Below are 26,804 nucleotides of genomic sequence, written 5' to 3' on the forward strand. Positions count from 1 at the left end.
ATTATGCCCTAGATCAGCTAGATGCAGGACGGTGTTGAATGTGTCACTGTCACCCTGATTACTAAACATTACATGCACAAGTTGAGTTAACTTTCATTCATAGGCTAGGTTGTAGCAACCTCATGATGGGTATAGGGAAATTCGAGTATCATGTAGTAGGTTAAATCTATTGACGTTACCTTGAGCTGGGTGAATGGAATTGAATTTATTTTATTTAACTTTTAACCAGGTAGGCTAGTTGAGAATAAGTTCTCTTTAGCAACTGCGACCTGGCCAAGATAAAGCAAAGCAGTTCGACACATAACAACAGAGTTACACATGGAATAAGCAATCTATATACAGCATGTGGAAATTAGGTAATAAGATAAGGGAGTTAAGGCAATACATAGGCCATGGTGGCAAAGTAATTACAATATAGTAATTAAACACTGGAATGGTAGAATGTGCAAGTAGAGATACTGGGGAGCAAAATAAATAAATACAGTATGGGGATGAGGTAGATTGGATGGGCTATTTACAGATGTGATTTGTGAGTTGCTCTGACAGCTGGCACTTAAAGCTAGTGAGGGAGGTAAGTCTCCAGCTTCGGAGATTTTTGCAGTTCGTGACAGTCATTGGCAGCAGAGAACTGGAAGGAAAGGCGGCCAAAGGAAGAATTGGCTTTGGGGGTGACCAGTGAGATACACCTGCTGGAGCGCGTGCTACAGGTGGGTGCTGCTATGGTGAGCTGAGATGAGGCGGGGCTTTACCTAGCGCAGACTTGTAGATGACCTGGTGCCAGTGGGTTTGGCGACGACTATGAAGCGAGGGCCAGCCAACGAGAGTATACAGGTCGCAGTGGTGGGTAGTATATGGGGCTTTGATAAAACGGATGGCACTGTGACTGCATCTAATTTGCTGAGTACAGTGTTGGAGGCTATTTTGTAAATGACATTGAAGTCGAGGAGCAGTAGGATAGTCAGTTTTACGAGGGTATGTTTGGCAGCATGAGTGAAGGATGCTTTGTTGCGAAATAGGAAGCCGATTCTAGATTTAATTTTGTATTGGACATGTTTAATGTGAGTGGAGAGTTTACAGTCTAACCAGACACCTAGGTATTTGTAGTTGTCTACATATTCTAAGTCAGAACCGTCCAGAGTAGTGATGCTGGGCGGGCAGCGATCGGTTGAAGAGCATGCATTTAGTTTTACTTGTATTTAGTTTTACTTGCATGGCATTGAAGCTTGTCTGGAGGTTAGTTAATACAGTGTCCAAAGAAGGGCCAAAGGTATACAGAATGGTGTCGTCTGCATAGAGGTGGATCAAAATCACCAGTAGCGAGAGCAACATCATTGATGTATACAGAAGAGTGGGCCCGAGAATTTAACCCTGTGGCACCCCCACAGACTGCCAGAGGTTTGGACAACAGGCCCTCCGATTTGACACACTGAACTCTATCTGCGAAGTAGTTGGTGAACCAGGTGAGGCAGTCATTTGAGAAACCATGGCTGTTGAGTCTGCCGATAAGAATGTTGTGATTGACAGAGTCGAAAGCCTTAGCCAGGTCGATGAATACCGATGGTGGTTATGATATCGTTTAGGACCTTGAGGTGCACCCATGACCAGCTCTGAAACCAGATTGCGTAGCGGAGAAGGTACGGTGAGATTTGAAATGGTTCGTAGTCTGTTTGTAAACTTGGCTTTCAAAGACCATAGCAAGGCCGGGTAGAATAGATATAGGTCTGTAGCAGTTTGGGTCTAGTGTCCCCATTTTTGAAGAGGGGAATGACCGCAGCAGCTTTCCAATCTATGTGAATCTCAGACGATACGAAAGAGGTTGAACAGGCTAGTAATAGGGGTTATAACAATTTCGGCAGATAATTTTAGGAATAGACGTCCAGATTGTCTATCCCTGCTGATTTGTAGGGGTCCAGATTTTGCAGCTCTTTCAGAACATCAGCTATCTGGATTTGGGTGGGGGAGGTTTGGTTGAGTTGCTGTTGACCGGGGTAGCCAGCTGGAAAGCATGGCCAAACCTGCTGTTTTCAACTCTCTAGAGACAGCAGGAGCGGTAGAGATACTCTTAATGATCGGCAATGAACAGCCAACTGACATTTACTCCTGAGGTGCTGACTTGCTGCACCCTCGACAACTACTGTGATTATTATTATTTGACCATACTGGTCATTTATGAACATTTGAACATCTTGGCCATGTTCTGTTATAATCTCCACCCGGCACAGCCAGAAGAGGACTGGCCACCCCTCATAGCCTGGTTTCTTCCTAGGTTTTGGCCTTTCTAGGGAGTTTTTTCCTAGCCACCGTGCTTCTACACCTGCATTGTTTGGTGTTTTAGGCTGGGTTTCTGTACAGCACTTTGAGATATCAGCTGATGTAAGAAGGGCTATATAAATACATTTGATTTGAGGGGTGGTGGTTTGACCGCAAGCCAATTACGGATGCAGGCAATGATGCATTGATCGCTGAGATCTTGGTTGAAGACAGCAGAGTTGTATTTGGAGGGCAAGTTGGTTAGGATGATATCTGAGGGTGCCCGTGTTTACGGATTTGTGGTTGTATCTGGTGGGTTCATTGATAATGTGTGAGATTGAGGGCATCTAGCTTAGATTGTAGGATGGCCGGGGTGTTAAGCATGTCGCGGTTTAGGTCACCAAGCAGCACGAGCTCTGAAGATAGCTGGGGGCAGAGGGTGGTCTATAGCAAGCGGCAACAGTGAGAGACTTGTTTCTGGAAAGATCAATCTTTAAAAGTAGAAGTTCGAAATATTTGGGTACAGACCTGGATAGTAAGACAGAGTTCTATCTCTGCAGTAGATTGCAATACCGCCCCCTTTGGCAGTTCTATCTTGTTGGAAAATGTTATAGTTAGGGGTGGACATTTCAGAGGTTTTGGTGGACTTCCTAAGCCAGGATTCAGACACGGCTAGGACATCCGGGTTGGCCAAGTGTGCTAAAACGGTGAATAAAACATACTTAGGGAGGAGGCTTCTAATGTTAACATGCATGAAACCTAGGCTTTTATGGTTACATAAGTCAACAAATGAGAGCACCTGTGGCCTGGATTAACCTCTAAATCACCGGAGTAGGATGAGGGTAAGGCTAACTGGACTGGTCGTTTAGTGCGTTCAGAGCAGAGTAAAAGGAGCGGATTTCTGGGCATGAGAGAATAGATTCAAGGCATAATGTACAGACAGAGGTATGGTAGGATGTGAGTACATTGGAGGTATACCTAGGCATTGAGCAATGATGAGAGAGATATTGTCTCTAGAGATGTTTATACCAGGTGATGTCACCGCATGTGTGGGAGGTGGAACTAAATGGTAGGTTAAGGCATATTGAGCAGGGCTGGAGGCTCTACAGTGAAATAAGACAATCACTAACCAGGACAGTAATGGACAAGGCATATTGATATTAGGGAGAGTCATGCGTAGCCGGGTGATCAATAGGGGTCCAGTGAGTGGTTGGAAACACGGCGATTCAGACAGCTAGCAGCCCAGCGGCTACAAGCTAGCAGGCCGGAGCTGAATGAGTCATCCAATATACTGTATTTGAAATGATAAAATGTTTTATCGTCCTCCCTTATTTTAAACGGCACCGACCGCCACTGTTATGACGTGGTGCTAGTTGTTGGCTTGGTGTTTCTCTGTGCTGTCCTATGCAGAGGAGGAACGGTACGCGTTTGTCAACTGGATCAACACAGCGCTGGAGAATGACCCTGACTGCAAGCACGCCCTGCCCATGGACCCCAACTCAGACTCCCTCTTCAAGGCCCTGGGCGACGGCATCGTTCTCTGGTGAGACCATAGATTTATATTATTGTGTTCTGTATAATTCCTGCCCTTCAAGCCTTACAGCCCCTAACACAGCTATTTTTCCTTACACGTGGTGGTTTGAAATGGGGCATACCTGTGTCTTCCAACATTAGGTCCCCTCATAAACCAGCTGTATATGTGCTCCTGTAGTAAAATGATCAACTTGTCGGTGCCAGACACGATTGACGAGAGGACCATAAACAAGACAAAACTGACACCGTTCACAATACAGGTCTTTACAAACTCAACCAAACTGGTCATATACTGTAGTTGACTGAGTGATTGTTAGATCTAGTCATTCCACCCCATGCTATTGTAAATATATAATTACTGTCATCTGTTTTAATTTACATATGTGGGAGGCCTTGTTTCTCTTTCGTGAACGGTATTTCAAAACGGTCTCTGTTTCTGTTCGTCCTACAGGAGAATCTGAACCTTGCTCTGAACTCTGCCTCTGCCATTGGCTGCCATGTGGTGAACATCGGGGCTCTGGACCTTAGGGAGGGGAAGCCCCACCTGGTGCTGGGCCTGCTGTGGCAAATCATCAAGATCGGCCTGTTCGCTGACATCGAGCTCAGCAGGAATGAAGGTGAGGCACTTTCACAGTACTATCACATCTTTGGCGACTCATGAACCTGGTATTTAACCATGTTATTCCTCATCACGGTACATTGACCTATTACAAGGATCAAAGGTGTCTTTCCTTTTATGTCACAACATTGATGTCGCGGTAGTCTGTCCTCAGTGTTGGAGTTTCTTTCTTTTTTCTGGCTGAAGACCTCTGGTCAGTGAGTTGCGGTGATGTAGCTGACTATGTCGTGTGACCCTGTCTCCTTCAGCCCTGGCTGCTCTGCTGAAGAATGGAGAGACCTTGGAGGACTTGATGAAGCTGTCTCCAGAGGAGCTGCTGCTGCGCTGGGCTAACTTCCACCTGGAGAACGCTGGCTGGGAGAAAATCAGTAACTTCAGCTTGGACATCAAGGTATGGATGTGTAAAATCCATGTACAGTGACTTCAATGTAATTACACCCCTTGACTTTTTCCACATTTTGTTATCACAAAGTGAAATTAAAATTGATTTAATTGTCTTTTTTTTGTCAATGATCTACATATTCTCTCAGTGGAAGAAAATAATCTTGATTAGATAAGTATTCAACCACCTGAGTCAGTACATGTTAAAATCACCTATGGCAGCTATTACAGCTATGAGTCATTCTGGGTTAGTATCTGAGCTTTCCACACCTGGATTGTGCAAATTCTTCAAGCTTAGTCAAATTGGGTGTTGATCATTGCAAGACAAAGATTTTCTACCAGATTTCATTCAAAACTGTTAGGCATTGTCCTGCTGAAAGGTAAATGAATCTCCCAGTGTCTGGTGGAAAGCAGACTGAAGCAGATTTTCCTCTAGAATTTTGACCGGTGCTTAGCTCCATTATGTTTATTTTTAAATTTTTAAAAATCTTGAACACCCCAGTCCTTAACAGTTACAAGTATACCCATAACATGATGCCGCCACCACTATGCTTAAATTATGGAGCGTGGTACTCGATAATGTATTGGATTTGCACAAAGTGACTTGCTTAGTCACATTTTCTGCAGTATTACTTTAGTGCCCTGTTGCAAACAAATTAATTAATTATTATTTTTATTCTGTGCAGCTTAGTTTCCTTTTCACTCTGTTAATTTGGGTAGTATTGTGTAGTAACTACAATGTTGATCCAGCCTCAGTTTTCTCCTACCATTAAATTGTAACTGTTTTTGTCACCATTGGCCTCATGTTGAAATTCCTGAGCAGTTTCCTTCCTCTCCGGCAACCGAGTTAGGAAGCACGCCTGTATTGACTGGGTGTATTGATGCATCATCCGAAGTGTAAAACGTTGACCATGCTCAAGGGCATAGTCAATGTCTGCTACCAATAGGTGCCCTTTGTGAGGCATTGGAAAACCTTTTTGTGGTTGAATATAGTTTTGATATTCACTGCTCGACTGAGGGCCCTTACAATTATCTGTATGTTTGGGGTACAGAGATGAGGTAATCATTCAACTCATGTTAAACACTATTGCACAAAGAGGGAGTCCATGTGACTTGTTAAGCAAATTGTTACGCCTAAACTTATTTAGGCTTGTATACTTATTGGCTCAAGGTTTTTTAATTTGTATAAATGTCAAACAATTACACTTTGATATTATGGGGTATTGCCAGTTTTTTTAAATGCAGGCTGTTATGCCACAAAATGTGTAAGAAATCAAGGGGTGTGAATACTTTGAGTGCACTGTCTTTATGGTTCATGTCCACTGTTTCTATTTGGTTAATTAAGGTGAAGTGTAATACTATTCTTGTCTTCACAATGAAGTGTTGGAACAATAGCTAAATAAAATAATGATGAATGTGCCTCAAACAAGGCTTTATCCAAATCTGGACTCTTAACTGTTCGCTTTGAAAGAATAGAAGGTTATTTGTTTAGTTTTATATATTATGCCTGTGCTTTGATTTATTTCTGACTGACTCTTTTCTTTAGCGGACAGACCTTTCAACCTGTAAAGGTACTTCATAGATCAACTTCCTTACTGTATAGGAATTGACAATAGCTTCATGTGTCAAGGTCATTGTACTGTAATATTTTCTGTCATGGTCATTGCATACCTGTCCATTTGTGTTCCCATGTGGCCTGCACAACCTTGTATCCCAGTGTGCTTGTTTCTTTCCAATGCTGAGATTGAAACAAGATTTCTGTTTCAGGACTCCAGAGCCTATTTCCACCTCCTCATCCAAATCTCCCCCAAATGCACAGAGGAAGACCAGCCACACACAGACATCAGCATGGCAGGCTTCAGTGTAAGCACTTTTACGGCGAATATACAAATTCCATACACAGATAACATGGCTAAGAAAATTCAGAAGGGATACATGAAATGTGTCATTAGCATGAACCTGTGGTGTCTGTCCTGTAGGAGAAGGATGACCTGAAGAGGGCAGAGAACATGCTTCAGCAGGCTGACAGGCTGGACTGTCGCCAGTTTGTCACACCAGCCGACGTAGTCTCTGGCAACCCCAAACTCAACTTGGCCTTTGTGGCCAATCTCTTCAACAAGTACCCGTCTCTCACCAAGCCTGAGGGAGAGGGCATTGACTGGGGCCTGCTGGAAGGTGGGTGCTGAGCTAGTCTGTTGGTCATGAGGTTGCTGTATGATTTCTGTTCAGTACACATTGTACGCCCCTAGACCTTAAAATGACTCTACAGCTCTATTTTCTATTTAGGTGAGACACGAGAAGAGGGAACTTTCCGGAACTGGATGAATTCCCTGGGCGTGAACCCACATGTCAATCATCTGTATGGGTATGTACCAAATTCAACTAATGACTTACATGGAAAATTAAAACGCCAATGACATACTGCTGATAACATGCTCCCTACCAGTGGTGTTCATACATAGGGTAAGGTTTCTTTGGCTTTATTATCAATGAGTAACCTAAATAACTAGCTTTACTCTATAGAGACCTAGCAGACGCCTTAATCATCTTTCAGCTTTATGAAAAGATAAAAGTACCTGTCGACTGGACCAACAAAGTCAACAAGCCACCATATCCCAAGATTGGAACAAACATGAAAAAGGTTGACTATTGTCAAATAAAATCTATTTTCCTCCATTTATTTTTACTTTGAAAGAATGCTAAATAATACTGCAGAATTGACTTTTCAACTATTCAGAAGCTCATAGATCAAAAGACCACAGCGTCAATTCCAGTTCTGGAGAGGGACTAATGTTTTTCTCTTGATTCCTACTGTGTTTTGTCTGCTCTCAGTTGGAGAACTGCAACTATGCAGTGGATCTGGGGAAGATGACGGCCAAGTTTTCTCTGGTTGGCATTGGTGGGCAGGACCTGAACGATGGCAACACCACCCTGACGCTGGCTCTGCTGTGGCAGCTCATGAGGAGGTGAGTCTTGGCACATGCTTAGATCAATATGTAACATACCTTTTTATAGCCAGGGATAAAATATGTAGTTATTTTTAGTTGTTTATGCAAAAACAAAAGAGCACAGGTAAAATAAAGATCAAGGGTGAGGGCTGAAAGGAACTTTTTACCCCAATTGTCTTTTCGTCAGTCATATACTGTCAAATATTTTGGCAATGTTATTTGTTTCCTGAAACCAAAAATATGCTGCTCCAATTTAACTTTGCATTGTTACTTCAATACCCAGAAGTCGTTACTTTATCATTTGTCCAGCTAGGCATGGTTATGGGCTGAAGTAGGTGGTGCGTGTGGACCAACTAGAATTCCCAGTTTGTTCTGGTACAATACTAGGATCTGTGGTGTTACCGTCAGCGATATTTGACATGCTCTCACATGTGGTTGCTTTTCAGTAAATCAGGGTCATAAGAGAAGGCAGCATAAGGCAAAATGTTTTGTAAACCTGGCCCCTAGGCAACAGCACTGGAATATTGTTCATGTTAGTTCTTAAGCAGAATAAGTTGACTATTTTTCATTTACTCTTGCCTGATCTTCAGTGACTGCATGCTGACCACTGCTGAGTTCACCAGAAACTGATCAATATACTAGCAAACACTTGACATCTCTCCTAGATATACTCTGAATGTACTAGAGGACTTGGGAGATGGCCAGATGGCTAATGATGACATCATTGTCAAATGGGTCAATACAACCTTGTCAGAGGCGGAGAAAACAACCAAGATCTCAAGCTTCAAGGTTTGTCAAGCTTTATTGATATATTTAGGTTCTATTTTTAATACTTTTCTCTCTTATTTGACAGTTTTAGTATGCATCTATGTTCTGTAGTGATATTGTCAATACATCTAATCAGCAAACCTAATGTGACATACCACAAATTCTGACACAGTACTTGAACTGATTTCTGACGTGGGTATTTAACACGGTCTTCTCCCCTTGATTGTCAGGACAAGGAGATCAGCACCAGTTTACCAGTGGTGGACCTGATTGATGCCATCCAACCTGGCAGCATCAGCTATGACCTGGTCAAGACTGGCAGCCTAGCAGCTGAGGACAAGCTGGAGAATGCCAAGTAAGACTTCCACTGATGAACCTGTCCATACAAACTTTGATATGGGTTAGTGACCTGTAAGAGGAATTCAAGCTTCAATTACTTACTGTTTTTTGCTATACTTCCTGTTAAAAACATGAAATATGGGGGGTTGTGAAGTACAGTGCTTTTTCCGTATTTTGTTGTTACAGCCTGAATTTAAAATGGATTAAATTGAGATTGTCACTGGCCTACATACAATACCCCATAATGTCAAAGTGAAATAATGTTTTTCAAAAAATGTACAAACTAATTAAAAATGAAAAGCTGAAATGTCTTGAGTCAAGTATTCGGCCCCTTTTGTTATGGCAAGACTAAATGTGTTCGGGAGTAAACATTTGATTAACAAGTTACATAGACTCTGTGCAATAATAGTGACTAACATGATTTTTGAATGACTACCTTATCTCTGTACCCCAAACACAGAATTATCTGTAAGGTCCCTCAGTCGAGCAGTGAATTTCAAACAGATTCAACCACAAAGACCAGGGAGATTTTCCAATGCATCGCATAGGACACCTTAAAGAAGACATTGACTATCCCGTTGAGCATGGTGAAGTTATTAATTCCACGTTGGATGGTGTATCGATACACCCAGTGACTACAAAGACAAAGGTGTCCTTCCTAACTCAGTTGCCGGTGAGGAAGGAAACCACTCGGATTTCACCAGAGACCAATGGTGACTTTAAAACAGTTAGTTTAATGGCTGTGATATAACAGAGGATGGATCAACAACTTTGTAGTTACTCCACAATACTAATTGACAGAGCGAAAAGGAATCCTGTCCTGAATACAAAACGTTATGCATGTTTGGGGCAAATACAACACATTACTGACTCAGTACCACACTCCATAATTTCAAGCACGGTGGTGGCGGCATCATGTTATGGGCATGCATGTAATCGTAAAGGACTGGAGTTTCAGGGTAAGTAGGAATGGAATGGAGCTCAGCACAGGCAGAATCCTAGAGGAAACCCTGGTTCAGTCTGCTTTCCACCAGACACTGGAAGATGAAGTCACCTTTCAGCAGAACAATAACCTGAAACATGAGGCCAAATATACACAAGTTGCTTCCCAAGACCACATTGAATCTGCCTGAGATACAGTTTTGAGTTAGCTCTGAGTGGTTGTCCAGCAATGAACAACCAATTTGACAGCTTGAAGAATAAAAAATGTAATAATGAAAATGTTGCACAATCCAGGCATGGAAAGCTTTTTGAGACTTAAGGCACTGCATGGTCAATCTGACATCTGCATTGGCCATGCAACATTTACGGTGATACGGCCTCTGTAGAAGTCAAAGCAGTCATACTACTTGCGCTTTGCAGAGCAGCTTTTGGGAAGGGTGTGTGTTCAGAGTATTCAGACCCCTTGAATTTTTCCACGTTTTGTTTAGCCTTATTCTAAAATGTATTAAATCGTTTTTTTCCCATCAATCTACACGCAATAACACATAATGACAAAGCAAAAACAGGTTTTTAGGCCTCCCAATTTGGCGCAGCGGTCTAAGGCAGTGCTAGAGGCGTCACTACAGATCCGGGCTGTGTCGCAGCCGGCCGCGACCGGGAGACCTGAGGTGGCGCACAATTGGCCCAGCATCGTCCGGGTTAGGGGAGGGTTTGGCCTGCCGGGATGTCCTTGTCCCATCACGCTCTAGTGACTCCTGTGGCGGGCTGTACGCATGCACGCTGACACGGTCGCCAGTTGGACGGTGTTTCCTCTGACACATTGGTGCGGCTGGCTCCCGGGTTAAGCGAGCAGTGTGTCAAGAAGCAGTGCTGCTTGGTGAGAAAAAGGGTTAACATTTTTCTTGGTGCAAATTTATAAAAAATAAACATCACATTTACGTAAGTATTCAGATCCTTTACTAAGTACTTTGTTGAAGCACCTTTGGCTGCTATTACAGCCTCGAGTCTTGGGTATGACGACTACAATCTTGGCACACCTGTATTTGGGGAGATTCTTCTCTGCAGAGCCGTTCAAGCTTGGTCAGATTGTATAGGGAGCATCGCTGCACAACTCTTTTCAGGTCTCTCCAGAGATGTTCGATTGGGTTCAAGTCCGGGCTCTGGCTTAGCCACTCAAGGAAATTCAGAGACTTGTCCCAAAGCCACTCCAGGTGGCCTTGGCTGTGTGCTTAGGGTTGTTGTCCTGTTGGAAGGTGAACCTTGGCCCCAGTCTGAGGTTCTGTGCGCTCTGGAGCAGGTTTTCATCAAGGATCTCGCTGTACTTTGCTCTGTTAATCTTTCCCTCGATCCTGACTAGTCTCCCTGCCGCTGAAACCATCCCCACAGCATGATGCCACCTCCACCATACTTCACCGTAGGGATGGTGCCAGGTTTCCTCCAGATGTGACGATTGGCATTCAGGCCAGAGTTCAGTCTTGGTTTCATCAGACCAGAGAATCTTGTTTCTCATGGTCTTAGTCCTTTGGGTGCCTTTTGGCAAAATCCAAGCGGACGGTTGTGCCTCTCACTGAGGATTGGCTGCCATCTGGCCGCTCTACCATGAAAGTCTGATTGGTGGAGTACTGCGGAGATGTTGTCCTTCTGGAAGGTTCTCCCATCTCTACAGAAGAACTCTGGAGGTCTGGCAGAGTTATCATCGGGTTCTTGTTCACCATCCTGACAAAGGTCCTTCTCCCCGGGTGGCCACTTCTAGGAAGAGTCTTGGTGGTTCCAAACTTCTTCCATTTCAGAATGGAGGCCACTGTTCTTGGACCTTCAATGCTGCAGAAATGTTTTAGTACCCTTACCCAGACCTGTGCCTCGACACAACCCTGTCTCAGATCACTACGTACAGTTCCTTCAACCTCATGGCTTGGTTTTTGCTCTGACATGCTATGTGAACTGTGGGACCTTTTTTATATAGACTGGTGTGTCCCCTTATAAATCCTGTCCAATAAATTGAAATTACCACAGGTGGTCGCCAAGTTGTAGAAATATCTCAAGGATGATCAATGGAAACTGGATGCAACTGAGCTCAATTTCAAGTCTCATAGCAAAGGGTCAGAATGCTTATGTAAATAAGGTGTTTCTGTTATAATTTTAATACATTTGCAAAAACCTGTTTTGCTTTGTCATTATGGGGTATTGTGTGTATGTAATCCATTTTAGAATAAGGCTGTAATGTAACAATGTTAGTGACGGGATCTGAATACTTTCTGAATGCACTGTACAGGACCTCCCGCCCCCACCTACTGTCAATCAATCATGTGAATACGGAGCTATATGGAGCCCTCATTGTTAAAAAATGTGAATGCAGTACGGAGCTCAATTTGGCCTCCGGAGGCTCCGCAATTGCGTCATACCCTCCATAGGAAGCCACCGACCACATTTTCGGATCAAGCATAAGTTGCCTTTTACTAACACTCACAGCTATAATCGCTGCCAAGGTGCTTATAAAGTGTTGACTCGGTGTGCATACTTATGTAAATTAGATTTCTGTATTTCATTTTCTATACATTTTCAATGTCTATACATGTTTTCACTGTCATTTATGGGGTATATAGATGGGTGAGTTATTTTCATCTTGAATTCAGGCTGTAACACTGTAGTAAGTCGGTGTATGAATACTTTTAAGGCACTCTAATGTATTCAGAAGTCATACGTATGAATATGCAACAAATGGAAATGTCAGATGTATTGTCATGCAAGAAAGTGCTGATCAATATTAAATGAAACAACCTTTTTCTACTCTTAGATATGCCATTTCCATGGCGAGGAAGATCGGGGTGTGTGTCTACGCTCTCCCAGACGACCTGGTGGATGTCAAGCCCAAAATGGTAATGACGGTGTTCGCATGCTTGATGGGCCGGGGGATGAAGTGGCCTTAACCAAGATGCTGTGCCACTTTGGCATCGACAAACTACCCACAAGCCATTTGCTTGATGAAGGGCGACCTGGGAATTTAGAAAGACGTGGAAGATAATGTTACTAAAAGTGAGTGTTATTTCAACCTAGTTTTGAACAGCAATATGTTTGCACAATATTTTGTAGTATTCTTATTTAAGTTAAGCCCATACATGTTTCTGAAGAAGACTAGGCCTGTTAGAGGACAACTTGGTATGTTACTTCTCAATATGCAACACTCCATTCATGTTTCAGAATGCTGTATGGTATGTGCAGTTTTCCAGTTAACATGCATTTTTACTGTTACAACTCTATGCTTGATGTTCACACTACATATTCATAACATCCCTTACAGTGGATGACAAGATTAACTTGGTTAAACTGAAATTGTGGAGGAACAACTTTCAATTGAAATGTATGCATATACTAATAGCTGGTCTTGACAACGGCTGCATATCTCTATACAGAAGCCATAAGGTCAAACCTTAGTAATGCCCAAGCCTGAAGGATATTCTGTTTATTACAGTTTGTTTTTTCAATTATGCAAGCTAGTAAGCTGAGAGCAGCTGGGTGTCTTGTCTTGCATTTTTGTATTGGACTAAAGATGTCTTACTCTGGAAGAAAGGGGGAGTTTACTGACAGTGTTCAGTTTCATTCGTTGTGCCTTTTCATTTTGTCTTGATGCTATATTCTGTTGCACAGTAAGGTTTCCACTTAATCTTTTCTGCATTCCATGTAGCGGCATTACCATACCAATGCGTTTTTGTCTTGTGTGTAAATGTTTACACTGCAGTGCTTTATACATAAAGGAAACAATAAAACAAATGATGCATAAAAATCTGTTTTTTATTTGTACCTAGGCATATCTTTATTGCACAAATATAAATGCAACAATTTTTAAGATTGTACAGAGTTACATGAACTAAGGAAGTCAGTTGAAATAAACTAATTGGACCATAATGTATGGATTTTCACATGACGGAATACAGATATGCATCTCTTGGTCACAATTTCTTTTTTCTTTAAGTATGTGGCTCAGAAAACCAGTCAGTTTCTGGTGTGACCACTATTTGCTTTGTGTCGAGTTGATCAGGTTGTTGATTGTGGCCTATGGAATGTTGTACCACTCTTCAATGGCTGTGAAGTTGCTGGATATTGGCGGGAACTGGAACACGCTGTCGTACACGTTCATCCAGAGTATCCCAAATATGCTCATTGTGTGACATGTTTGAGTAAGCAGGCCATTGAAGAACTGGGATGTGTATAGATCCTCAGGATCTTGTCACGGTATCTCTGCAATCAAAATTGCCATAGATAAAATGCAATTGTGTTGTCTAGCTTATACCTGTCCATACCATAACCCCAACGCCACCATGGGGCACAGTATTCACAACGTTGCCATCAGCAAACCGCTCTCCCACATGACGCCATACATGTGGTCTGGGGTTGAGGCCGGTTGGACGTACTGCCAAAGTCTCTAATACAACAGAGGCAGTTTATGGTAGAGAAATGAACATTCAATTATCTGGCAACAGCTCGGGTGGATGTTCCTGCAGCCAGCATTCCAATTGCACGCTCCCTCAAAACTTAAGATATCTGTGGCATTTTTTTACACCTTTATTTAATCTTTATTTAACTAGGCAAGTCAGTTAAGAACACATTCTTATTTTCAATGACGGCCTAGGAACGAGGCAGAACGACAGATTTTTAACCTTGTCAGCTCGGGATCCAATCTTGCAACCTTACAGTTAACTAGTCCAATGCTCTACCACCTGATTACATTGCACTCCACGAGGAGCCTGCCTGTTACGCGAATGCAGTAAGCTAAGGTAAATTGCTAGCTAGCATTAAACTTATCTTATAAAAAACAATCAATCAATGACTGTCATTGCTCCAATGTGTACTTAACCATAAACATCAATGCCTTTCTTAAAATCAATATACAAGTATATATTTTTAAACCTGCATATTTAGCTAAAAGAAATCCAGGTTAGCAGGCAATATTAACCAGGTGAAATTGTGTCATTTCTCTTGCGTTCATTGCACGCAGAGTCAGGGTATATGCAACAGTTTGGGCTGCCTGGCTCTTTGCGAACTAATTTGCCAGAATTTTACGTAATTATGACATAACATTGAAGGTTGTGCAATGTAACAGGAATATTTAGACTCATGGATGCCACCCGTTAGATAAAATACGGAACGGAATAAACGTTTTGTTTTCGACGTGATAGTTTCCGGATTAGTCAAAGGTATATGGTTTAGAGAGAAATAGTCGACGTGTTATAATTCCTGTAATAACTTGCGGCTGAACTTGAAAGGGGTTCCTTCGTTATTTTACCGTTCATGTCTTCCATAGAGAATGTCTTGATCTACTTCAAATAAGGTCTGTTTCGTGCAGGCTTAAACCGCCTCGATGTTTTGATACCCGTGTAAATCTCACTAGGATAAGGTAACGTTTGTCAACATTTTTTCATAAATCCACTCTACAAATCCACTCTACAAAAAAAATTGATCAGAGTTACCTTGTCCTATGGATATCTACACAGTTATAAAATTGGCAAGGTGGTGTAAGCCTACACGAAACACAGACCTTATTTTAAGTGAATCTAAAAATATCCTATGGAATAAATGAAGGAACCGCTTTTCAGATTTTGCCAGAAGGTGTCATGGGAATTATGACTCGCACTTTGGTCGTCAATTCTTACCATGCCCATTATTAAAATAGGATTTCCTGCATATAGAAATGACAGTTTTTGTTTTCAACATTCATCACAGGTAACTTACTCTATTTTTATTCAAACAGTTGAGAGTATTTGTCTCCTAAGCAGACTCTTCAGTATCATTGTCACTTCAGAGCTGTGTGTGTGTATTTATGTATTATATTAAGTTAAAATAAAAGTGTTCATTGTTCATTCAGTATTGTTGCAATTGTCATTATTACAAAAATGTGTGTGTATGATATATATATATATAAAACATTTTTTTATTTTTTATTAATTGGCCGATTAATCGGTATCGGCTTTTTTTGTCCTCCAATAATCGGTATCGGCGTTGAAAAATCATAATCGGTCGACCTCTAGTCTGAAGGGACGTATGCTCTGTGGACTGTCTGCCTGCAGGCTTTTCTCTACACTGTGGAGGGAAAGAGTGATGCGGTCGCACCACCCTAGGATTTTTACTACAGTGCGGTTGACCAATTTACCCAAATACATTTGCTTACTTTTCTCCAGATACCAGCATGGTCTAGTTGCTTGCATTCAAAAGTATCAATCCATAAAGTAACAATAGGCTGCTGTACTTAAGTGCAACTATCACTGTGGTACCTAATGCCTATCTAACTTCTGTGTTAATTGGATGGATGGATGCTCCATCCATACAGAGGTGTTTTGGTGGAGTAGTGATTAATCCATGGGGAACCCGGATAGCAGATAATTGGACGCTGTTCACTAGTCTGAATCCTGAACAGATTCTGAGAATGCTCTCAGCCACGAGCCCCTCAGGCTTTCTAAGCACTCCCCTCAGACTGTGTTCACTAAGTGGAGACTGTCTGCCACAGTCTGTCAGAGAGCTCTGTGAGGGAGAAAGATGAGATGAGGGGATGGCAGACAGCTTTGGCTCTCATGGGCTTCATTATCTGGACTTGCAGGCACTAAATGCTACATTGAGGAGTCTACTTTGTCTCTATGTTAGTGTTCATTAGTGACTGAATCAAAAGGAATTAAAAGGACAAATACCACCGTAGGGATGGAGCCAGGTTTCCTCCTGACGTGACGCTTGGCATTCAGGCCAAAAAGTTCAATCTTGGTTTCATCAGACCAGAAAATCTTGTTTCTCATCGTCTGAGTCCTTTAGGTGCCTTTTGCTAAGTAGGGCTGTCATATGCCTTTTACTGAGGAGTGGCTTCCATCTGGCTTCTCTATCATAAAGGCCTGATTGATGGAGTGCTGCAGAGATGGTTGTCCTTCTGAAAGGTTCTCCCATCTCCACAGAAGAACTCTGGAGCTCTGTCAAAGTGACCATCGGGTTCTTGGTCACCTCCCTGACTAAGGCCCTTCTCCTCCGATTGCTCAGTTTGGCCGGGCGGCCAGATCTCTGAAAAGTCTTGGTGGTTCCAAACTTCTTCCATTTAAGAATGATGGCGGCCATTGTGTTCTTGGGGACCTTCAATGCTGTCGACATCTTTTGATACCCTTCCACAGATCTTTGCCTCGACACAATCCTGCCTCGGCACAATTACTTCGACCTCATGGCTTGGTTTTTGCTCTGACATGAACTGTGGGACCTTATATAGACAGGTGTGTGCCTTTCCAAATCATGTCCAGTCAATTGAATTTACCACAGATGGACTCCAAGTTGTAGAAACATTTCAAGGATGATCATTGGAAACAGGATGCACCTGAGCTGAATTTCGAGTCTCATAGCAAAGTGTCTGAATGCTTATGAAAATAAGGTATTTCTGTTTTTAATTTTAAATAAATGTGCACAAATTTCGAAAAACCTGTTTTTGCCCTGCCTTTATGGGGTATTTAGTGTAGATTGATGAATATTTTTTTTCCTTTAATCCATTTTAGATTAAGGCTGTAACATAACAAAGTGTGGAAAAGGGGAAGGGGTCTGAATACTTTCCGAATGCACTGTACAGAGGAATGTGATTAATTTGGTACAATATGGATCATTCCTTTGAATTCATTAATGGCATGTCCAGTCGTAATATGGCCTGGGTAGAAGCACATTTTTTTTCTCCATCTGTAAAGGTCTACATTGAAGGGGGCTTTTCTAGAACCTGGTGATTTTGCTGGAAGAAAAATACTCAATGTCATGTATTTTTCTGTAAGTAGATACCTATTAGAACCCCCCCCCCCCCCCCTAAAAAAAAAACACTATGCAATACTACCAAAAACAATATTAATACTAATACTACTACTACTTGTCCTGAGTTTCAGCCTGGTCCAGCTCCACACTCCATCACAGCAGATGGCGCTCTCACATTCTGGGCGTTTGTGGACCTGCCAGTGTTCGCAACCATAAAAGCGCTCGTTGAAACTCCACGCAGATAACGTGTGTTTTTCAATTTAATTTGTTGTCTGAAGAAAACGAAAGGTATGGTTATGTTATCCAATTGTTCAACGCCAGTGAACGAACATGTATACATTTGTTTAGCTGGAGGTTTAATATATGGCGTTTTGTTAGCCATCTAAATCGTTCGTATTTTTGTAGCTAACCAACCTTAGCTGGCTAGCTAGCCAACTAAAATTTGCTAGTTTGGTAACGTTAGCTAGCAAGCTGCCATATAGGCAATTTATTTGTGTCAACTGGCTAGATACCGGTCTCCCATTTGCTATTTATACATATGATCAGTGTAAAAATGCTAGCTCAAAATGTAGTTAGCTGGCTAACTAGCTAAGTTAGTCTGTTAGCATGTTGCCAGAAGATACAAGCCCTACTATTTCGTTACCAACCCTACCGTTCACACCGAACTGCACAGGGGTCGGAACGCAATCATGTTAATTCATGGTTATATTAAGAGGCCGTGGAACCGGCGCCAGATACTGGTCGGAAAATGTACCGCTCAATGCAGGGATGGGATATGCTACTGTATATTACCTTTATCCACACTGTTCCATCGAGTAGATTGAAATACTGCTAGTTTTCTCGGAAAACCGAAATGTTCTGCCTCATGCTAGTTAGCAGTAGCCCCACACCCATAATGTAATGGGGTGTTGAGTTGAACAAGAAAGGAGCTGATTGGCTGACACTGCCATTCCAAAATGTCTGTGGTGGCTACTGCAAACTAGCACGAGCCTCGAATGTGTTTTAATCTAACCGTGGTTGTGTTCTGACCCAAGTGCAGGTCCGTGTAAACAAGCGTGACGGTAGCGTCGGTATCTTCTGACAAGTTTTTATCAGGACAGATCATTCCCATGTCCAGCTGAATCTCTTCTCTGTTTCTAGCCAAGCTGTGTTAGTGGATGAAGATGTTGAAGGGATTATAATGACATTGGTACGATATGTCATTGTATTATTCTCTCCCTTGTTCTCTTTCTGTATAGGACAATGAGTGGAGGATTCAACTTTGGACAAGTGTCCGGTACTGGATTCAGCTTTGGAGCTCCCAAAACCGCAACTGCCCCAGCTACAGGCTTCGGGATGCCAAGTGCTGCAGCTCCAGGTGGTGGCTTCTCTTTCGGAACCCCCAGCACTCCCCAGGCCCCAGTAGCTGCCCCCCAGAGCTCTGGGCTCTTTGCTATGCCCACCCAGGGTAGCACAAACCCAACTGGAGGGTTCAGCTTTGGGACCCCTGCACAGAGCAGTACTCCTGCAGGAGGAGGCTTCTCTTTTGGGTGGGTCTGTTGGATGATGTAGTTTGCGTGGATGTTTGGGTCGTTATATTATCTAAGGGTAGCATTGATGATGAGCTGAACAAACTCCCGAGTGGCTCAGTGGCTTACGGCACTGCGTCTCTGTGCAAGAGGCGTTACTACGGTCCCTGGTTCGAATTCAGGCTGTATCACATCCGGCTGTGATTGGGAGTCCCATAGGGCGGCGCACAATTGGCCCAGCGTCGTCCGGGTTTATTCGGAGTAGGCCGTCATTGTAAATAATACTTTTTTCTTAACTTACTTGCCTAGTTAAATAAAATAAACTTGGTAGGTTGTTGCCTGTGTAGCTTACAGTAGGATAGCAATTGTAATGTAGATCTTATAATGCGTTATTTTCTCTTGCTTTTGTCTTTAGGACTCCCATTGCTAAACTCAATCTGGGTACGCCAGCCGCCTCTCAACCTGCACCGACTGGGCTAACTATGGGGATGGCGACCCCCTCCCCTGGGACAGGCTTTGGACTTGGTGGGGGTCTCGCCACACAAACCACTGCTGCCCCTGCAGGAGGGGGGTTCAGCTTTGGGACTGCAGGGGGGCTTGGAGCCCCTGTTGCCCAAACTCAGCCCCAGACCCAACCTGCTGCAGCTGGTGGACTCTCTTTAGGAACTCCTGCTGAAGCCACCCAAATTATGGGAGGTGGGTTTAGTTTTGGTGCAGCCAAGGTCCAGGCCACCACAGCCCCAGCCCCTACTGTAACCGCAGGAGGGGGCTTCTCATTTGGAAACAGCACACCTGCCAGCCTCTCCCTGGGGACCCAGCCCACAAGTGAGTTTTCTGAGCTCCTAGTCATCTGTTTATCAGATCATGGGTAATGTACTATAAATGCCATTATTACTTTACATCAGTGTTTTTTTTTCATCCTGAATTATAGTATTTTGTCTTTACTTAGGTCTGACTCTGAACTCTGTGGCCTCAACAGCTGTACCAACCACAACCCAGGTTGGAGGATTCGCTTTTGGCGTCAAACCTTCTGGTAAATGGGGGAATCGGAGACATTTGGCATATATGAAATGAATATCTGACAAATTGTAGAATTTGTTTTGTTGAAACAGTGAAAATGTGCTGTTTTTTTAAAGGGGGTGTGTGCCTGTTTTTAAACTATCAACGGCTATGAGTTTAAGATGGTCTATTATTTTCTCTCTAGCTACTCCAGCCCCGGGTGCAACTACCCCGGCTACCCAGGCCTCATTAGGTTCTTCTCTTTTTGCTGTACCAGCATCAACAGCAGCTCCTGCTACAGCAGCAATCACAGGATTTTGTGAGTTTTATTTCCTACTAGCGAGCTCTTGCTTGAAATATCAAGTGTTGGAAAACTCAAAAATAAGGTTAAATTGGCTTTCTGACATTCTGTGGTGGAGTTTAATTTCTTGACTCTCTTCTGATTAGTGGGCGCTGCCCCTACCTCCGCTGCCCCGGCTGCCACCTCAACAGCGGGAAGTACCCTGGGCTTCATGCTCAAACCCCTGGGAGCAGTCACTGCCACAACTACTGCCCCAGTTGGACCAGGTACTGTACAGGTTCACTGTTTTATCATGCAGGATTATTAGAATAACTAGAGCTTGATATTGTTGCCTGTTTATGCAAAATTGTGTATATGGGGTTGTTCATGCAGTATTTTTGTCATATTGATGAATTCCTCACTGTAGTGTTTGTTTTAGCTGCCCCTACCACAACCACAGGTTTCTCACTGGCTATGAAACCTGCGGGCGCCATTGGCATTGGTGTAACGGCCCCCATCACTGGCGTAGCCACAACCATTGCTACTGTTACAGCAAGGTACTGCAGGGTTCAGCCTGTCCAGTTTATTACAACCACTCACTGCAGTATCTCTCACTGTATTTGTATCCTCAACCATTGTATTTAGGGTTGGGGTTAATTCCATTTCAATTAATTCAATTCTGGAAGGAAACTGAAATGCGTGTACGTAGTCACGGAACACTATTAAAGTAACCAATGTTTAAATACTGTTTTACCCACTTCATATGAATATACTGTATTCTAGTCAAGGCCTATCCTATTTAACTATTGCTGTACATATACTGTATAATACAGATGTATCCATATTGTCTGTACATCCCATCACATACAGTGCCTTCGGGAAGTACTCAGACCCCTTGACTTTTTCCAAATTTTGTTACGTTACAGCCTTCTAAAATGTATTAAATTGTTTTTTCCCCTCAATCTACACACAATACCCCATAATGACAAAGGAAAACAGGTTTCTATAAATATTTTGCAAATGTATAAAAACTAAAAATATTACATTAACATAAGTATTCAGACCCTTTACTCAGTACTTTGTTGAAGCATGTTTGGTGGTGATTCCAGCCTCGTTTCTTCTTGGTTATGACTCTACAACCTTGGCACACCTGTATTTGGGGAGTTTCTCCCATTCTCTGCAGATTCTCTCAAGCTCCTTCAGGTTGGATGGGGAGTGTTGCTGCACAGCTATTTTCAAGTCTACAGAGATGATCGGGCTCTTGCTGGGCCACTCAAGGACATTCAGAGCTTGTCTCCTTTCTCATGGTCTGAGAGTCTTTAGGTGCTTTTTGGCAACTCCAAGCGGGCTGTCGTGTCTTTTTACAGAGGAGTGGCTTCCGTCTGGCCACTCTACCATAAAGGCCTTATTGATAGTGCTGCGGAGATGGTTGTCCTTATGGAAGTTTCTCCCATCTTCACAGGGGAGCTCTGTCAGTGACTATCGAGTTCTTGGTCACCTCCCTGACCAAGGCCTTTCTCCCCCGATTGCTCCATTTTGCCAGCTCTAGGAAGAGTCTTTGTGATAACAAACTTCCATTTAAGAATGATGGAGGCCATTGTGTTCTTGGACCTTCAATGCTGCAGACGTTTTTTGGTGCCCTTCCCCAGATCTGTGCCTCGACACAATCCTGTCTGAGCTCTACGAACAATTCCTTTGACCTAGTGGCTTGGTTTTTGTTCTGACATGCACGGTCAACTGTACCACAGGTGGACTCCAATGAAGTTGTAGAAACATCTCAAGGATCATCAATGGAAACAGGATACACCTGAGCTCAATTTCAAGTTTCATAAAGGGTCTGAATACTTATGTAAATAAGGTATTTCTGTTTGATAAATTTGCAAACATTTCTAAACCTGTTTTTATTTCATCCATTTTAGAATAAAATGTAAAGTAACCAAATGTGGAAAGGTCAAGTGGTCTGAATACTTTCCGAAGTGTGTGTACAAAAGCTGAAGAACATACGCACATCCAGGTACTTTCCGCAGGTGTTGGAGTTGTAGGCAAACTCATAGAATACACAGGTTTTCCTTTCTGTACACACATTGCTCATCCTAATATTTCCTAATTCCGTTCTTTTACTTTTTTAGATTTGTGTGTATTAGATATTACTGCAATGTTGGAGCTAGGAACACAAGCATTTCGCTACACCCCCAATACTTTCTGCTCTGTATGTGACCGATTTGTCACTGGTCCCTTACTCCTCCCCCTGCAGTGCTCCTCCAGTGATGTCATATATCCAACTAGAGGGTCTCATTAACAAGTGGAGTCTTGAGCTGGAGGACCAGGAGAGGCATTTCTTACAGCAAGCCACCCAGGTCAACGCCTGGGACCGCACGCTGGTGGAGAACGGAGAGAAGGTAAACAGACATGTCATTATAGTGGCACTTCTCATAACTGCACCACTAGAAGCTAGGCAATGCTATTTGTTTTAATCTCATATGAAGTTGAACTTTGGGGTCTCTTCATGGCAGATGTTTGAAGGGCATGTTCATCTCGTTGTTACAGATCACATCACTGCACAGGGAAATGGAGAAAGTGAAATTGGACCAAAGAAGGTAGCGGTCAACAGCTTTATTTCTTATAATGTATTTGAATATCAGATAATTCAGAATTCTGTCTTATCTGTAAGTAGATCTATGGTAATTATTGTCAATCTTTATTGTATGACCTTGTGTTTCTGCTCTCTACCCCGTCCCAGGCTGGACCAGGAACTGGACTTCATCCTGTCACAACAGAAGGAGCTGGAGGACCTGCTGTCCCCACTGGAGGAGTCTGTCAAAGAACAGAGTGGAACCATCTACATGCAGAACGCAGACGAGGAACGCGAGAGGACGTAAGGTTTTACCAAAGGTCTTTCTGAGTGAAAACCAATGCACAGTGAACTGAATCATGACTATGGTTATGTGATATCTCATCTTTATGCAATGTCTCCATCTCTTTCTGCAGGTACAAGCTTGCAGAGAACGTGGACGCCCAGCTGAAGAGGATGTCCCAAGATCTAAAGGAGATCATTGAACACCTGAATACATCCAGCGGGCCAGCTGATAACAGTGACCCGGTGAGAAGGAAAAATAGACCGATGTCTTTTGAATACCTTGCTGCCAGTGCTTTTACTTATGTAAATTGCCTGCATCCGCTAAGGGTCCGCGGTGTAACGACCACCCCTCATCACTGTCAAACGCTCTCTAAAACACTTCTGTGAGCAGGCCTTTCTAATCGACCTGGCCCGGGTATCCTGGAAGGATATCTCATCCCGTCAGTCGAGGATGCCTGGTCGTTCTTTAAAAGTAATTTCCTCACCATCTTAAATAAGCATGCCTCTTTCAAAAAATCTAGAACTAAGAACAGATATAGCCCTTGGTTCACTCCAGACCTGGCTGCCCTTGACCAGCACAAAAACATCCTGTGGCGGACTGCAATAGCATCGAATAGTCATCGCGATATGCAACTGTTCAGGGAAGTCAGGAACGAATACACGCAGTCAGTCAGGAAAGCAAAGGCAAGCTTTTTCAAACAGAAATTTGCATCCTGTAGCTCTAACTACAAAAAGTTGAGACACTAAAGTCCATGGAGAACAAGAGCACCTCCTCCCAGCTGCCCCCACTGCACTGAGGCTAGGAAACACGGTCACCACTGATAAATCCATGATAATTGAAAATTTAAATAAGCTTTTCTCTCTACGGCTGGCCATGCTTTCCTCCTGGCTACCCCGGCCAACAGCTCCCCCCCGCAGCTACATTCAGGAGCCTCCCCAGCTTCTCCTTCACCCAAATCCAGATAGCAGATGTTCTGAAAGAGCTGCAAAACCTGGACCCATACAAATTAGCTGGGGTAGACAATCTGGACCCTCTCTTTCTAAAACTATCCGCTGCCATTGTTGCAACCCCTACTACCAGTCTGTTCAACTTTTTTTCGTATCGTCCGAGATCCCTAAAGATTGGAAGGCTGCCGCGGTCATCCCCCTCTTCAAAGGGGGTGACACTCTAGACCCAAACTGTTATAGACCTATATCCATCCTGCCCTGCCTCTAAAGTCTTCAAGTTAATAAACAGATCACTGACCATTTCGAATCCCACCGTACCTTCTCCGCTGTGCAATCTGGTTTCCGAGCTAGTCACGGGTGCACCTCAGCCACGCTCAAGGTACTAAACGATATCATAACCGCCATCGATAAAAGACAGTGCTGTGCAGCAGTCTTCATTGACCTGGCCAAGGCTTTCGACTCTGTCAATCACCGCATTCTTATCGGCAGACTCAACAGCCTTGGGTTTTCCAATGACTGCCTCGCCTGGTTCACCAACTACTTTTCAGATAGAGTTCAGTGTGTCAAATCGGAGGGCCTGTTGTGCGGACCTTTGGCAGTCTCTATGGGGGTACCACAGGGTTCAATTCTCGGGCCGACTTTCTCTGTGTGTATCAATGATGTTGCTGCAGGTGATTCCCTGATTCACCTCTACGCAGACGACACCATTCTGTATACATCTGGCCTTTTTGGACACTGTTAACTAACCTCCAAACGAGCTTCAATGCCATACAACACTCCTTCTGTGGCCTCCAACTGCTCTTAAACGCTAGTAAAACCAAATGCATGCTTTTCAACCGTTCGCTGCCCGCACCCGCCCGACTAGCCTCACTACCCTGGACGGTTCTGACCTAGAATATGTGGACAACTACAAATACCTAGGTGTCTGGCTAGACTGTAAACTCTCCTTCCAGACTCATATTAAATATCTCCAATCCAAAATCAAATCTAGAATCTGCTTTCTATTTCACAACAAAGCCTCCTTCGCTCACACCGCCAAACTTACACTAGTAAAACTGACTATCCTACCGATCCTCGACTTCGGCCATGTCATTTACAAAATAGCTTCCAATACTCTACTCAGCAAATTGGATGCAGTCTATCATAGTGCCAACCGTTTTGTTACCAAAGCCCCTTTTTCCACCCACCACTGCGACCTGTATGCTCTAGTCGGCTGGACCTCGCTACATATTCGTCGCCAGACCCACTGGCTCCAGGTCATCTATAAGTCTTTGCTAGGTAAAGCCCTGCCTTTTCTCAGCTCACTGGTCATGACAACAACACCCACCCGTTGCACACGCTCCAGCAGGTATATCTCACTGGTCATCACCAAAGCCAACACCTCCTTTAGCAGCCTTTCCTTCCAGTTCTCTGCTGCCAGTGACTGGAACTAATTGCAAAAATCGCTGGAGACTTATATTTCCCTAACTAACTTTAAACATCAGTTATCTGAGCAGCTAACCGATCGCTGCAGCTGTACATAGTCCATCTGTAAATAGCCCACCCAATCTACCTACCTCATCCCCATATCGTTTTTATTTACTTTTCTGCTCTTTTGCACACCAGTATCTCTACTTGCACATCATCTGCTCACTTATCACTCGTGTTAATCTGTTAAATTGTAATTACTTCGCTACTATGGCCTATTTATTGCCTACCTCAAGCCATTTGCACACACTGTATATAGACTTTTTCTATTGTGTTGACTGTACGTTTGTTTATCCCATGTGTAACTCTGTTTTTGTCGTACTGCTTGGCCTTATCTTGGCCAGGTCGCAGTTGTAAATGAGAACTTGTTCTCAACTAGCTTACCTGGTTAAATAAAGGTGAAAAAATGTATTTCTACAGTTATTCTGAAGCAAATACCACATGTTCTGAACTGTGGTTACCTGGTTAGTTTATTTAGGGAAGAGGAAATGTGTAATTAGTTATTCTAAGACTTTTTTTTTTTCTCTTTAGCTTCAGCAGATCTGTAAAATTCTCAATGCCCACATGGACTCTCTTCAATGGATTGACCAGAACTCGGGTCAGTATTTAACCCATGTGTGGTCTTGAGTAAACAACTTTTTTTAACTTGAACCTTGCTTCTGATAAAAAGTTGACATCCTTCAATCCATATTAACTCTGTAATATGTCTATCCTCAGTGCTTCTACAGAGAAGGGTGGAGGATGTGTCCAAACTCTGCGACAACCGACGCAAAGAGCAGGAGAAGACTTTTCGCATAACATTTCATTGAAGATTGCAATAATTATCAGAATGAATATGTGCATTATGCAAGTTTGTTTCTTTTTTTTTAATACAATGAAGATCTTTTTGAGAGGAGTTATGATAAAGGTTTGCTATTAATGCAGCATCAATTGTGATTTATAGAAAAGTACTCCAAGTTAAGGTGTGTGTGAGATGCACTTCCCAAATTTCAACACTGGTGCTGGGCAAATAATTAATTCTGATTAAATAAAGAGTTGCACACATGTGCTCCAATATGCTTTAGGGATCGTTTAAATCAGGTTCACTGAAGATAAGCGCTGTAGTGCAATTTAAATGTGAAGGTACTTCCTAATTGAGAAGACATAAGAAGCGTTGACCGATGCAAATCAATCAAATACATGTTTATTTGTCACATGCTTCGTAAACGGG

General features: G+C 43.0%; 2 protein-coding genes across 3 annotated transcripts in view; both read left to right on the top strand.

Annotated features, from left to right (window-relative positions):
• Nucleotides 1-13,561, top strand: part of LOC139534583 (plastin-3-like) — a 30,892-nt gene extending 17,331 nt beyond the window's left edge. The window contains exons 5-16 of the mRNA XM_071333828.1: nt 3,661-3,793; nt 3,962-4,043; nt 4,235-4,400; nt 4,651-4,793; nt 6,551-6,646; nt 6,763-6,958; nt 7,070-7,148; nt 7,307-7,424; nt 7,616-7,749; nt 8,397-8,520; nt 8,730-8,854; nt 12,575-13,561. Of these exons, the coding sequence (XP_071189929.1) occupies nt 3,661-3,793; nt 3,962-4,043; nt 4,235-4,400; nt 4,651-4,793; nt 6,551-6,646; nt 6,763-6,958; nt 7,070-7,148; nt 7,307-7,424; nt 7,616-7,749; nt 8,397-8,520; nt 8,730-8,854; nt 12,575-12,707 (1,529 nt within the window). The 3' untranslated portion in view covers nt 12,708-13,561. The remainder of the gene's footprint in view (nt 1-3,660; nt 3,794-3,961; nt 4,044-4,234; nt 4,401-4,650; nt 4,794-6,550; nt 6,647-6,762; nt 6,959-7,069; nt 7,149-7,306; nt 7,425-7,615; nt 7,750-8,396; nt 8,521-8,729; nt 8,855-12,574) is intronic.
• A 4,140-nt stretch (nt 13,562-17,701) lies between these two features.
• LOC139534590 (nuclear pore glycoprotein p62-like) lies at nt 17,702-26,657 on the top strand. Of its 2 annotated transcripts, none has more exons than XM_071333840.1 (13): nt 17,702-17,823; nt 18,774-19,064; nt 19,459-19,868; nt 19,993-20,076; nt 20,248-20,361; nt 20,490-20,609; nt 20,750-20,879; nt 22,577-22,721; nt 22,870-22,919; nt 23,063-23,197; nt 23,311-23,422; nt 26,126-26,192; nt 26,312-26,657. In XM_071333840.1, the coding sequence occupies exons 2-13, from the start codon at nt 18,778-18,780 to the stop codon at nt 26,401-26,403; spliced, it is 1,746 nt and encodes a 581-aa protein (XP_071189941.1). In that variant the 5' UTR covers nt 17,702-17,823; nt 18,774-18,777; the 3' UTR covers nt 26,404-26,657. The 2 variants fall into 2 exon arrangements, with proteins under 2 accessions (XP_071189941.1, XP_071189950.1); XM_071333849.1 differs by having other exon boundaries at nt 20,762-20,879.
• Nucleotides 26,658-26,804: the final 147 nt, after the last annotated feature.

The sequence above is a fragment of the Salvelinus alpinus genome, chromosome 1, assembly GCF_045679555.1.
Source record: "Salvelinus alpinus chromosome 1, SLU_Salpinus.1, whole genome shotgun sequence".
NCBI lineage: Eukaryota > Metazoa > Chordata > Actinopteri > Salmoniformes > Salmonidae > Salvelinus > Salvelinus alpinus.

What these genes read in the sequence shown, in the direction of transcription:
- LOC139534590 (XM_071333840.1), top strand. Translation starts at nt 18,778, where the DNA reads ATGAGTGGAGGATTCAACTTTGGACAAGTGTCCGGTACTGGATTCAGC. An exon ending in TTTTGGCGTCAAACCTTCTG is followed by an intron (nt 20,077 to 20,247) that starts GTAAATGGGGGA and finishes TTTTCTCTCTAG; the next exon opens with CTACTCCAGCCCCGGGTGCA. An exon ending in ATGGATTGACCAGAACTCGG is followed by an intron (nt 26,193 to 26,311) that starts GTCAGTATTTAA and finishes GTCTATCCTCAG; the next exon opens with TGCTTCTACAGAGAAGGGTG.